Here is a 13,253-nt window from a genome sequence, read left to right on the forward strand (position 1 = left end):
GTTAATATTTACAGAGGGCACCAGCCAGTGTGAGTATTTACAAGACAGATTTAAAAATTGCACCAGAGTTTTGTGAGGGTTACTAGGCATGTGCTGATGTTTACATGATCACTGGGAGTGTTCAAATTGAAAATTGTTTAATGTCATTTCCAGTATCCAAGTTTAAAGAATGAAATACAAAATTAAACACAATAAGATGCCAAGAACAAATAATAAAACAACACAATAAATATGTAAAGATAGCTTATATGCAGAGATAGTTTGTATCACCATAAAGCGACAGTAGGCCGTACATAGACTAGGTGGGATGGTAACATAGTGGTTAACACAGCGATTTGCAGTCCCAGCAACCCAGATTCAATTCCCGCTGGTGCCTGTATGAAGTTTGTACGTTCTCCCCTTGACCATGTGGGTTTCCTCCGGGTGCTCCGGTTTCCTCCCACAGTCCGAAGATGTACTGGTTAGTGGGCTAATTGGTCATTGTAAATTGTCCTGTGATTAAGCGCGGGTTAAGTCGGGGTTTGCTGGGGGGTGTGGCTCAAAGGGCTGGGAGGGCCTATTCCGACAAGTATCTCAGTAAATAAGGTGACTGACCGGAAGGAATAGAGTTGTGGTGGAGGTGTTGATCAGCCTTACTGCTTGGGGAAAGTAACTGTTTTTGAGTCTGGTGGTCCTGGTGTGGATGCTACGTAGCCTCCTCCCTGATGGGAGTGGGACAAACAGTCCATGAGCAGGGTGGGTGGGATCCTTCATGATGTTATGGGCCCTTTCTGTAATACAATACTGTGCAGAAGTCTTAGGCACCTGTTAAAAAATCTGTAAAGTGAAGATGCTTTTAACAATAATGAAATGAAAAGTTTCGAAATGTATAAAAATTAAAAATAGAGATCAAACAGTAAAGATACTAAATCAGATCAAAATTTGGTGTGACCACCCTGTGCCTGTAAAACTGTCTCAAATCTCTTGCAAACACTGTCGTGCAGTTTTATAAGAAAATCTGCTGGCAGGTTGTTCCGGGCATCTTGGAGGACTTGCTGCAGGTTGACTGTCTTGCTTGCTTCTGTCTCTCCAGGTAGCCACAAACAGCCTCGATGATATTGAAATCGGGGCACTGTGGAGGCCATTCCATCTGAAAGCAGGGAAAAAATATAATCTGGGGTGCCTGAGACTTGCGCACAGTGCTGTATGTCCTTTACGGTGGGTAGGCTGGTGCTGGTGGTGCATAGGGCAGGCTTGACTTCCTATTGTGGGGCTTTCCTATGTGCCACAGTACAAGCTCCATACCATACAGGGATGCAGCTCTCTACTGCATATCTCTAGAATGACATTAGCATGGCTGTGCAAAGTCCAGATCTCTTCAGCCCTCTCAAAGTAGGATGTCTTCTGGGACCATGAGATATCGTGTGTGATGTGCACTCCCAGGAGTTTGAAACTGCTGTGCTGTTGATGTAAACAGTTCTCCTGAAGTCAATAACCATCTCCTTTGCCCTGCTGATGGAGCACGTTGAGATTTGGATGAGGCCCCCATAGTGCTGAATAGATGTGGCTCAAGCGTCCGGCAGTACCTTTTTAAGCAATTGACGCTGAAGTTTCTATAAAGAAAGATATACATTCAGTCCGTTGCTCAGCTGTGGGCGGAAACTTCAAACCTAGAAATTGGTGTTTTCTGTTGAGCTGTGTGCCGGATGGCTTCAGTGGTTGGGGTGATCAGGGTGGAGGCTTCCAGGGTTAAACCTTGTTGTTTTTGGTTTGCTTGCCTCTTTGAGAGACCTGACCTAAATTTACGAGTGAGGGGAGGTTGAGGTTACAGAAGTGATGAATTGCGTTTCGTCTCGGGCGTCATGCTTGTTCACGTATTCTAGTAAAGAGCAGCAGACTGAGGATGCATGACACTACGCGTCAATCTTTCCGGGCAGTGACTTCAGAGACACTTGTCCTTACTCATCGAACGTAGAACAGTGCAGCACAGGGACAGGGCGTTTGTCTCACAGTGTTGTGCCAAACCCCAGACACTAATCCCTCCTACCTACACCATGTCCATATCCCTCCATCTTCCTCACATCCATCTGCCTATCCAAACGTCTCTTAAAACCCTCTATTGGATTTGCCTCTGCCACCACACCAGGCACCCAGGACACATTGAGTGAAAAAAAACTTACCTTTCACATCCCCCTTGTCACCTTCAATGCATGCCCTCTGGTATTGGACATTTCACCCCTCGGAAACAGATACTCTCTGTCCATCCCATCTGTGCCTCTCATAATCTTGTAAACCTTAATCAGATCCCTCCTCAGCCTCCGACGCTCCGGAGAAAACAACCCAAGTTTATCCAGCCTTCCGTGATAGCACGTGCTTGCTAGATCAGGCGGCATCCTGGTAAACCTCTTCTGCATCCTCACCAAAGCCTCAGCGTTCATCCCTTACTGGGACAACCTGAATTGCTGGACAAAGTCCAGACGTGGCCTAACCAGAGTTTTACAAAATTGCAACATAACCGCCTGACTTTTGAACTCAATGCGTCAAAGCTAATCAGTCTGTCTGTCTCAGTAGGCACCTCCAGCTCTCAGCCCTCTACCTGTAACCCTCTAGCTCTGACCTTTTGCACAACCCGATGTCCACTGCCCCACGCAAGGTAGCTGTGCCTTCAACTTCTCGAGCCTGAAGCTCCTCAGTTTCCTCCTGAAACTTCTCTGTCTCTCCCTTCTCCTGGGTGCCCCATCTCTTTGAGTAAAACCTTAGAGGTATTACCCATGTCATCAGAAAGTTTGACAAACTTCTATAGATACGTGGTGGAGAGTGTGCTGACTGGAGGCATCGCAGCCTGGCATGGGAACACCAATGCCTTTGAATGAAAAATCCTACAGAAGGTAGTGGATTTGGATTCGGCCTGGCACTTCACGGGTAGAGCCCCCCCAATCAGTGAGTGCATCTACGTGAAATGCTGTTGCAGGAAAGCAGTCTATCACCAGAGATCCCACCACCCAGGATGTGCTCTCTTCTCGCTGCTGTCATCTGGTAAAAAGTACAAGAGCCTCAGGACTCGCACCACCAGGTTCAGGGACAGTTACTACCCCTCAGCCATCAGGCTCTTGAACAAAAGGTGATAACTACACTGTTATTTACTGCTGTTTATTTATATTTGCATTTGCACAGTTTGTTGTCCTCTGCACTCTGGTTGATCTTTCATTGATCTTTATAGTCACTATTTATTAACTGAGAATCCCTGCAGAACAATGAAACGCCGGCTTGTATATGGTGACACATAATGTACTCAGATAATTAATTTGTCTTTGAACTCGTGTGGTAGGATTTGCTTACAAAGGCTTCTGTGAAATTGCTGCATTAAAATGCCACATCAATGGAAGTTCTTGCAAAAATGAAACCAGGATGCTGCCTGGGTTAGAGAGTGTATCTTACGGCGAGCAAAGAATGTTCTCTGGAGCGGAGGAGGACGAGAGGTGTCTGGGAGGTGTGCAAGATGATAAGGGGCGCCAATCGAGTGGATAGCCAGAGACACTTTCCCAGGGCAGAAATGACTAATATGGCAGAGGCGTAATGTTAAGCTGTTTGAAGGGAAGTATGGAGGTGGAGTATGTGTAGGAAAGTTATTTACGTGGGTGCGTGCAATGCCCTGCCAGGGATGGTGGCAGAGGTGCATACATTAGGGACATTTTAGAGACTTAGTTAGGCACTGTAGCACGTCTGGGTGGAGATGCATCTCTACCAAAAGAGGTGTAAGTGCACCCTCCCTCCACTCGCCTGCAGGTCACCCTTGGGCAAGGTGTACACCTTAATCCCCCCCCCGGATCAGGATCACGTGAACCCTTGGGAGCAGCTGGTGGATGGTTGTGTGAGCAGCCGGTGTGTATCACAAGTCCTGGTTACGTAACCACTGACGCCAGGCAGACAATCTCTGAAAGAATATTGATAATGACTGGGGTCACCTGTCTTGTAAAGACACTGCCCACTTCTGTCGAAAAATTTGCCAAGAACAATCATTGTCATCGATAAGACCATGGTCACCGATGTCATGCAACACAGCACATAATAAACAAATGAGATAAACACAAAGATGACAGAAAAGTGGAGGGCAATGTAGGAGGGAAGGCTTTAGTTGATATTAGATTAGGTTAAGGTGTCAGCATTGTGGGCTGAAGGGCCTGTGCTGTGTTGTAATGTTCTGTGTTCTGTCAGAGCTCTATTAGTCTTGGCAGTGAGTGGGACGGTTGTCTCTCTTGTCTTTGTGAAGCACTAAGGAATATCTTCCCATGTAACCCGCTGAGAGTGTAGAAGAATGAACGAAAGTCTCATTGAATGAGGCTGAGGAGGATAGTAAATCAGCCAGCATATCTGGGCTGAATGGCCACAATCTGCACCTGTGTCTTTTGGAAACCTACCGAAATTGAAGTAGATAGAGTGGACATGGAGAGGGTGTTTCCACTAGTGGAAGAGCCTAGGATCAGAAGGCACAGCCTCAGTGTAGAAGGATGTTCCTTTAGATCAGAGATGAGGAGGAATTCCTTTAGCCAGAGGGTGGTGAATCTGTGGAGTTCATTGCCTCAGACAGCTGTGGAGGCCAAGTCATTGGGTATATTTAAAGCAAAGGTTGCTAGGTTCTTGATTGGTCTGGATGTCAAATGTTATGGGGATAAGGCAGGAGAAAGGTGATGAGAGGGATAATAAATCAGCCATGATTTGTGGAGCAGATTTGATGGACCGAATAGCCTAATTCTACCCCTATATCTTCTGGTTTTATGTAGCAGGCACTATAGAAATGAAAGGTGTTGGATTATGATTCAGTCATTTCGGTCTTCAGGTTTTGCCTGCAACTTTTGTGACTTTTTTGTACCTTGCAGTCCCTTGTGAAGCACTTGCTTTCCGTGGAGAGAGAGGCATCGTCCCTGATCTCCTGTTATCAGACCTACCTGAAGCACGCTGATGTCCGCTACTACACTCTGGCCGCCACCGCTGATAACATACCAAAGGTCATTCGCAAGGCCAAGTGGGTAAGTTTTCCAATGCAGCACCTTCAGCTCTTCCAGCTGCCCCCTCCCAGCTTCCCACTCCTTGCCGTCCTCCATCATTGGCAAAGCTTATACTCCTCCCTTCCCCCCCCCACCCACCTTCTTACTCTCCCTTCCTCTTTATGACCCTGTCTGGATGTAGCCTCCTCTAAGAGGACCGCAACCTCGTTATGGTTTGGAGGCTTGCGTGCCTCGGTGTCACGGAGAGTTTGTTGGCTGGAGTCAGGGCTTTGTGCTTTGGCTGTTGGCAGGGTCACCAACGAAAGCTACTGACATGATGAAGGAAGCTTTGAACGCTGCTGGAGTTGGAGGACCTTCATTGCTGCCCGAAATGTCAGCAATGTTACAGGCAGACAGATAGATGTAGCCTGACTTGCTGGCATGCTATATTGGCACCGGAAGCACTGTGCCACTTGTAGTTTGCCCCCAGCACATGCTCAGACTTTATTGGTCAAAGATTCAAAGATCATTGATTATCAAAATATGAATGGAATATGCAACTCTGAGATTCACCTTCTCCAGTCATGAATCAAAGAAGAGTTTGGAACCCATCAACGAAAATCATCAACACCCCACCCCCCCCCCCCCCCCCCCCGCCCCAAGCGCAGAAAAAAAAATCAAAAAATCGTGCAAATAGCAACAAGAAAGAACGAGGAAAAACACACAATTGAAAGAGTCCAATCGAGCTACAGTCCAAACGAGAAATCACAGACCCAGAACTTGGGTACCATCCCCTGACAGCATCGAGAGAGAGATCATTCAGACGCAGTGACCTTCTCTTGGGTGAGTGTCTGAATAGTCGCTTGCCTTCCGCGCTCGTCTCAATGTTTCAACCTTCAGATTAAGCGCCAGATTGCTTAATCAGTCCGAAAACACACCATCAAACTGTAGTAGAACCACATTGAAAAGGAAGAGAAGATGTAAAAGAAGTAAAAGAAACGGTTTGTGGACCATCTGGAAGATGTTGCCTGAGGTAGGGTTGTTCATGTCCGCTATCTTGACCGGGAGATGTCTTTGCTGCAAACGACGCATTTCACTGCATGTTTTGATGTTTCAATGTGCTTGTGAGAAATAAAGGTTACCTTTATCTACCTCAAGCATGTTGAGAATGTTGCCAAGTTTTCACACTGCTCACCTCGCTCTGTTCTGATTTGCTACCCATTGACCGTTCATTGCATGTTGACCACTGGGGGGGCGCCACAGTGGTGTAGCGGTTACCACAACGCTATTACAGTTCGGGTGGCGTTGTTTGTAACGAGTTTGTACATCCTTCCCATGAGCGTGTGGGCTTCCTTCGAGTGCTCCAGTTCGTCTCGCAGTCTAAATACATACCGGTTGGTAGGTTAATTTGTCATTGTAGATTATCCTCTGATGAGGCTAGGGTTAAATTGGTGAGTTGCTGGGCGGCAAGCCTTGTTGAGCTGGATGGGCCTGTTCCATGCTCTGTCTCTAAATAATCATTTCACTCTCCTCCTTGTGTAGGCCGTGCTTCCTGTTTACCAACAGAACGTGTTTAGCCTCTTGTCTTCAATCCACATGCCAACTGAGCAGGGGGGACTCTCAAACTTCCTGGTGAAGCAGAAAGGTGAGTACGTTACCAGGGGTGGGTTACAAGGACTGGGGGACGAGGGAATCACCTGCAAAATGCTGGAGGAGCTCAGCGCGTCCGGCAGCATCTGTTCATTTCTCTCCACAGACGCTGCCCTCAGTGCTGAGTTCCTCCAGCATTGTGTGTGTGTGTGTGTGTGTGTGTGTTCATCACCAGCATCACTTTGGGCAGTTAGGGGGTGAGCATTTAATATTGACAGAGAACGACCTTGCCAGGCTGTCATCATTCCACACCGCGAGCCTCTGGAAGATCCTTTGTATTTTCTGACCAAGAAAGGTCTCCAACCATGGCCTGCTCCTTCAGTGTCACCAAGAGGACATGGCCACAGAACACTGGAGATGGATTGGGCATGTGATGAGAATAGAAGCCAAGTCCCTCATCAAGCCAACACTTTGTTAGATCCCTGAAAAGTGGAGGGAATGCCAGAGAGTGAAGACAGCTGTTCTGTAGAGGCAGAAATGAGGACCCTGAGCCGCACCTGGGGCACAGTAGAGAAGATGGCCAAGGGCAGAGAGAGAGGGAGGACCTTCATTGCTGCCCCAAGTGCCAGCAGTGAGACAGGCAGTAACTAATTAAATATTGGCTTTCTCACTGATACCCAGGTACAGGGGAAAGCTAACAAGTGTGTCCATTTATAACTTATTTAATTTTGGGTATCATCTCAAAGTTCAAAGTAAATGTATTATTGAAGTATGTATATGTCACCATGTACAGTCCTGAGATTCACTTTCCTGTGGGCATTCACAGTAAATACAAAGGAACACAGCAGAATCAGTGAAAGACCACACATTACAAATAAGGAAATACAACCAATGTGCAAAAGACAAACATTGCAAATACAAAAAACATGAGTAAAAGCAATGATAATAAACAAAAAATATCCAGAACATGAGTTGTCGAGACCTTCAGTAGGTTGTGGACTCAGTTCTGTGTTGGGCTGAGACGTTGACTCATTTGGGCTGAAGGGTTTGTCCCCTCTGTTCTTGGGGTTGTTTGGTGCTTGAACAGGGTCTACTTATTGGTGTCAGGGAGATTGCATCGGATAAAGTAATCTGATTTTTATTTCTCTGTAATAATAGGTGTTGGATCTCTGTCATTTTTCTCTTCTTCCGAGAGGCAAGAATGCCAAGTTTTAATTTTTAACAATTGTTTAAAGTTCAAGCACACATTTGAATAATAAGCAAAGTGAGTGAAGAGGTGAGAAGCAAAGCATTGAAAAGCAAAGGAGGCGTAGTTAAAAAGAGAAGGCAGCTGCTCTGAAAAATCTTACCACCTTTATCATCTAGCAAAGAGAACATTCCTTACATAAGAATAAACCAATCAGTGATTGCACAATTACATCACGTGGGTAATGTGCTGACACTTTAGCCAATGAGAAATAAACAGTAAGGCTAACTGCAAAACCACTTGTGGGGACGAACCACAATATGTGAGTTTTTTAACAAAAAAATGTTAGGCTCAAACTACGACATTAGTTTTACGTTAATGCATCTAATATTGATTTAAAAAGTATTTATAAAAGCCAGTGGATTCCATAACGGGTATCAGATTGTTGTGCTCTAAATGCTTGGTGTCTGTAAATTCTAATGATGCTGCCTGACCTGCTGATTTTCTCCTGCGTGTTGCTCTGCAGAATCTCTTCTGTCTAACACGGAATTATTTCTATTTGTAGGGCAGCACGAGCGATACAAAGCAGCAAAGCTTGAGGTACTGTTTGAAAAATTAAACCTTCAACCTTTACGGGAATTTCAGACACAATTCACAAACCTACAAGTTGTGGGAATCTGCTCGCCACATTTCTGTTGGGTAGTGACTATACTCACTGTAACCTCCGAGCCGAGGTCCCAGCACTACCATAACCTCCGAGCCCAGGTCCCAACACTACCATAACCTCCGAGCCCAGGTCCCAACACTACCGTAACCTCCGAGCCCAGGTCCCAACACTACCGTAACCTCCGAGCCCAGGTCCCAACACTACCGTAACCTCCGAGCCCAGGTCCCAGCACTACCGTAACCTCCGAGCCCAGGTCCCAACACTACCGTAACCTCCGAGCCCAGGTCCCAACACTACCGTAACCTCCGAGCCCAGGTCCCAACACTACCGTAACCTCCGAGCCCAGGTCCCAACACTACCGTAACCTCCGAGCCCAGGTCCCAACACTACCGTAACCTCCGAGCCCAGGCCCCAACACTACCGTAACCTCCGAGCCCAGGCCCCAACACTACCGTAACCTCTGATTCCAGGCCCCAACATTACCGTAACCTCCGAGCCGAGGTCCCAATACTACCGTACCCTCCGAGCCGAGGTCCCAACACTACCGTAACCTCCGAGCCCAGGTCCCAACACTACCGTAACCTCCGAGCCGAGGTCCCAGCACTACCGTAACCTCCGAGCCCAGGTCCCAGCACTACCGTAACCTCCGAGCCCAGGTCCCAGCACTACCGTAACCTCCAAGCCCAGGTCCCAACACTACTATAACCTCCGATCCCAGGTCCCAACACTACTGCCACCTCCGAGCCCAGGTCCCAACACTACCGTAACCTCCGAGCCCAGGTCCCAACACTACCGCCACCTCCGAGCTGAGGTCCCAACACTACCGTAACCTCCGAGCCGAGGTCCCAGCACTACCGTAACCTCCGAGCCCAGGTCCCAGCACTACCGTAACCTCCGAGCCCAGGTCCCAACACTACTATAACCTCCGATCCCAGGTCCCAACACTACCGTAACCTCCGAGCCCAGGTCCCAACACTACCACCACCTCCGAGCCCAGGTCCCAACACTACCGTAACCTCCGAGCCCAGGTCCCAGCACTACCGTAACCTCCGAGCCCAGGTCCCAGCACTACCGTAACCTCCGAGCCCAGGTCCCAACACTACCGTAACCTCCGAGCCCAGGTCCCAACACTACCGTAACCTCCGAGCCCAGGTCCCAACACTACCGTAACCTCCGAGCCCAGGTCCCAGCACTACCGTAACCTCCGAGCCCAGGTCCCAGCGCTACCGTAACCTCCGAGCCCAGGTCCCAACACTACCACCACCTCCGAGCCCAGGTCCCAACACTACCGTAACTGCCAAACTGAAGACCGTTAAGACCTAGGAGCAGAAATAGGCCATTTGGCCCATCGAATTTACTCTGCCATTTGATCATGGCTTATTTATTATTCCTTCTCAACCCCATTCTCCTGCCTTTTCCCCATAACCAAAAGGCCTAGGATGATTCCCAAGACAAGTGGGAAGGGCACCCGAGTATAATCCTTGATATAAAGTTTAATATGGGCAGTACTCTACTATAATGCCTGGGATGCTCCTTCCCAAAATCCCATGGTCATAATCCCTAGATTAGTACAACCACAGAAATGGCTAATATGAGGGGGGGGGGGGCCAACACAAAAGTGCTGGAGGAACTCAGCAGGCTAGGCAGCATCTGTGAAAAAAAGTACAGTCTGAATTGTCGACTGTACTTTTTTCCATAGGTGCTGCCTGACCTGTTGAATCCCTCCAGTATTTTGTGTGCTTTCCTTGGATTTCCAGCATCTGCATATTTTCTCCTGTTTGTAAGCGAGGGGGCAAAATTTTAAAGTAATTGGAGGAAAGCGTCTGTCATTAAGGATCTGTATCACCCAGGGCATGTCCTCTTTTCATTGTTACCATCAGCGAGGAGGTACAGGAGCCTGAAGGCCCAGACTCAGTGATTCAGAAACAGCTTCTTCATCTCATGTTTCCACAGCGTTGTTTCATTTTGTTTATTCAGCAAGCCTCAAACATGTGCACAATGCTTTAAAAAATATCCACGTTCTCATCAACAGGAGCACAGGAAGAAATTTGAGCAAGTATGGTTGGTCTTCCTGAAGTACAAGGTAAGTTTATTCTTTGTGGTGTCAAACTGTCTGCTCAGGGCAGTGGCTAAACTTACTTTCTTTAGCTGTCATTTCTTTCAGATTTTGTTTTTAACGTTAGTGTAGCAGTCATTTGTGCGTTTTTGGGGTTAACACGTTAGGTTCAAGGCGTAGTGTGTTAATAGAGGCCTCTGTCGGTCAGGGTCGACCGAGGATGTTGTGTCCTGGCTGTACAGATACACAAGCCAGGGACTGCAGCTCTGGGCTTTCCCCTCGGGGTTCACTCCTGAACTTTCCCCATGAGTGGGTATAGGCACAAGACAGCGGAGCTTTGAGATCAGTTTTCCTTCTAGATGAGCTGCCGACCGCGGCTGATGAACCCCATCTGTCGAAAGCGACTGGTTTTGAGGCTCCAGTGACCTGCCTTTGCTCCTACTGTCAGTAGAAACAGTTCTGGTGCAGCTTAGCTGAGATCAGGAGCCGGACTTGGTTGTCAGAGGCTATTTGGGACTCATACCATTGGAACTACTTAACAGGAAGTGGGAACTTAACCCTGTTACCACCCCCGGCTACAGCAACTTAATGAATCAGTGTTTTGTTAATGAGGATCAACTGTCTTAGACAGGTGATCCTGTCTAACATGGATCACCAGATACTTCACTTGTATTAGGAATTTGCTGAGGTGTGTTGGTCAGGGTGTGACATGCAACAAAAAATAACCTTCCACAATTATAAAGAAAAAAGAATTACATAAAATTAACATGAGAGAATAAAATAAAGATATGGAATAAAATGTGCATAAATGTATAAATTACCAATGTTGTGTGCCGCCTCGTATGGCGTGGGTGACCAGGGTCTTATCCATGACTCTGATTGTTCTTGGCAAATTTTTCTACAGGAGCGCGCAGTATCTTTACAAGACGGGTGACCCCAGCCATTATCAATACCCTTCAGAGATTTTCTGCCTGGTGTCGGTGGTCACTCAACCAGGACTTGTGATCTGCACCGGCTGCTCAAACAACCATCCACCACCTGCTCCCATGGCTTCACACAACCCTGATCAGGGGGTGGGGGAGGTGGTTAAGCTGAGCAGCACCTTGCCCAAGGGTGACCTGCAGACTAGTGGAGGGAAGGAGTTACCTCTACACAGCCACCTGAAATACATATAGACAAGTGTTATTTATCTTTTAGTTTATTAGACCTTATCCAGACCCATTTCTTGGTCGGAAATGTTGACTGTTCATTCATTTCCATTGATGTTATCTGACCTGTTGAGTTCCTGCAATGTTTTGTGTGTGTTGCTTTGGATTTCCAACATTTGAAGGATTTGCCATGTTTATACAAAGTGGTTTAAGGTGTTGACTGTGAAGTGCTGGGGGTAATAGATAGAGGACTGTGATGGGGGTAATAGAGGACTGTGAAGTGATGGGGGTAATCGACAGAGAGGTGGAGTGGGCTAACTGGAATAGTTGATCTGGTTAATAAGCCTGTAAGACATGCGGCCCATCGAGCCTGCTCCGTCACTCCATCATGGCTGATTTATTAACCCCATTCTCCTGCTTTCTCCCCATAACCCTCGACACCCTGACTAATCAAGAACCCATCAACTCCCTCTTGAAACATACCCAGTGACTCGACCTCCACAGCCGCCTGTGGCTACGAATTCCACAGATTCCCCACCCTCTGGCTAAACAGATTCCTCCTCATCTCCACTCTAAATGGATGTCCCTCATTACTGTTCTTCTGCATTATTGGTTATAGCACTTGAAATCTGCTGGGCTGTAATGGTGGGTGTGTGTGATCCATTCCCCCCCCCAGTGGGCTGTAATGGTGGGTGTGTGTGATCCATTCCCCCCCCCAGTGGGCTGTAATGGCGGGTGTGTGTGATCCATTACCCCCCCCCAGTGGGCTGTAATGGTGGGTGTGTGTGATCCACTCCACCCCCAGTGGGCTGTAATGGTGGGTGTGTGTGATCCATTCCCCCCCCAGTGGGCTGTAATGGTGGGTGTGTGTGATCCATTCCCCCCCCAGTAGGCTGTAATGGTGGGTGTGTGTGATCCATTCCCCCCCCCAGTGGGCTGTAACGGTCGGTGTGTGTGATCCATTCCCCCCCCCCCAGTGGGCTGTAATGGTGGGTGTGTGTGATCCACTCCACCCCCAGTGGGCTGTAATGGTGGGTGTGTGTGATCCATTCCCCCCCCCAGTGGGCTGTAATGGTGGGTGGGTGTGATCCATTCCCCCCCCCAGTGGGCTGTAAAGGTGGGTGTGTGTGATCCACTCCACCCCCTACCAGTGGGCTGTAATGGTGGGTGTGTGTGATCCATTCCCCCCCCCAGTGGGCTGTAATGGTGGGTGTGTGTCATCCATTCCCCCCCCCAGTGGGCTGTAATGGTGGGTGTGTGTGATCCATTCCACACCCCCCCCCCAGTGGGCTGTAATGGTGGGTGTGTGTGATCCATTCCACCCCCCCCAGTGGGCTGTAATGGTGGGTGTGTGTGATCCATTCCCCCCCCCAGTGGGCTGTAATGGTCGGTGTGTGTGATCCACTCCACCCCCAGTGGGCTGTAATGGTGGGTGTGTGTGATCCATTCCACCCCCCCCCAGTGGGCTGTAATGGTCGGTGTGTGTGATCCATTCCCCCCCCCAGTGGGCTGTAATGGTGGGTGTGTGTGATCCACTCCCCCCCCCCAATGGGCTGTAATGGTGGGTGTGTGTGATCCATTCCACCCCCCCCCCCAGTGGGCTGTAATGGTGGGTGTGTGTGATCCACTCCACCCCCCAGTG

The 13,253-nt window shown here is 48.4% G+C and overlaps 1 protein-coding gene across 1 annotated transcript in view; it reads left to right on the forward strand.

Annotated features, from left to right (window-relative positions):
- The window catches only part of noc4l (nucleolar complex associated 4 homolog), a 70,306-nt gene that overhangs the window by 28,856 nt on the left and 28,197 nt on the right, over window positions 1–13,253 (forward strand). The window contains exons 5-8 of the mRNA XM_059994614.1: window positions 4,857–5,006; window positions 6,507–6,609; window positions 8,306–8,340; window positions 10,440–10,490. Coding sequence (XP_059850597.1) covers window positions 4,857–5,006; window positions 6,507–6,609; window positions 8,306–8,340; window positions 10,440–10,490 — 339 coding nt within the window. The remainder of the gene's footprint in view (window positions 1–4,856; window positions 5,007–6,506; window positions 6,610–8,305; window positions 8,341–10,439; window positions 10,491–13,253) is intronic.

Source organism: Hypanus sabinus, chromosome 18 (assembly GCF_030144855.1).
Source record: "Hypanus sabinus isolate sHypSab1 chromosome 18, sHypSab1.hap1, whole genome shotgun sequence".
NCBI lineage: Eukaryota > Metazoa > Chordata > Chondrichthyes > Myliobatiformes > Dasyatidae > Hypanus > Hypanus sabinus.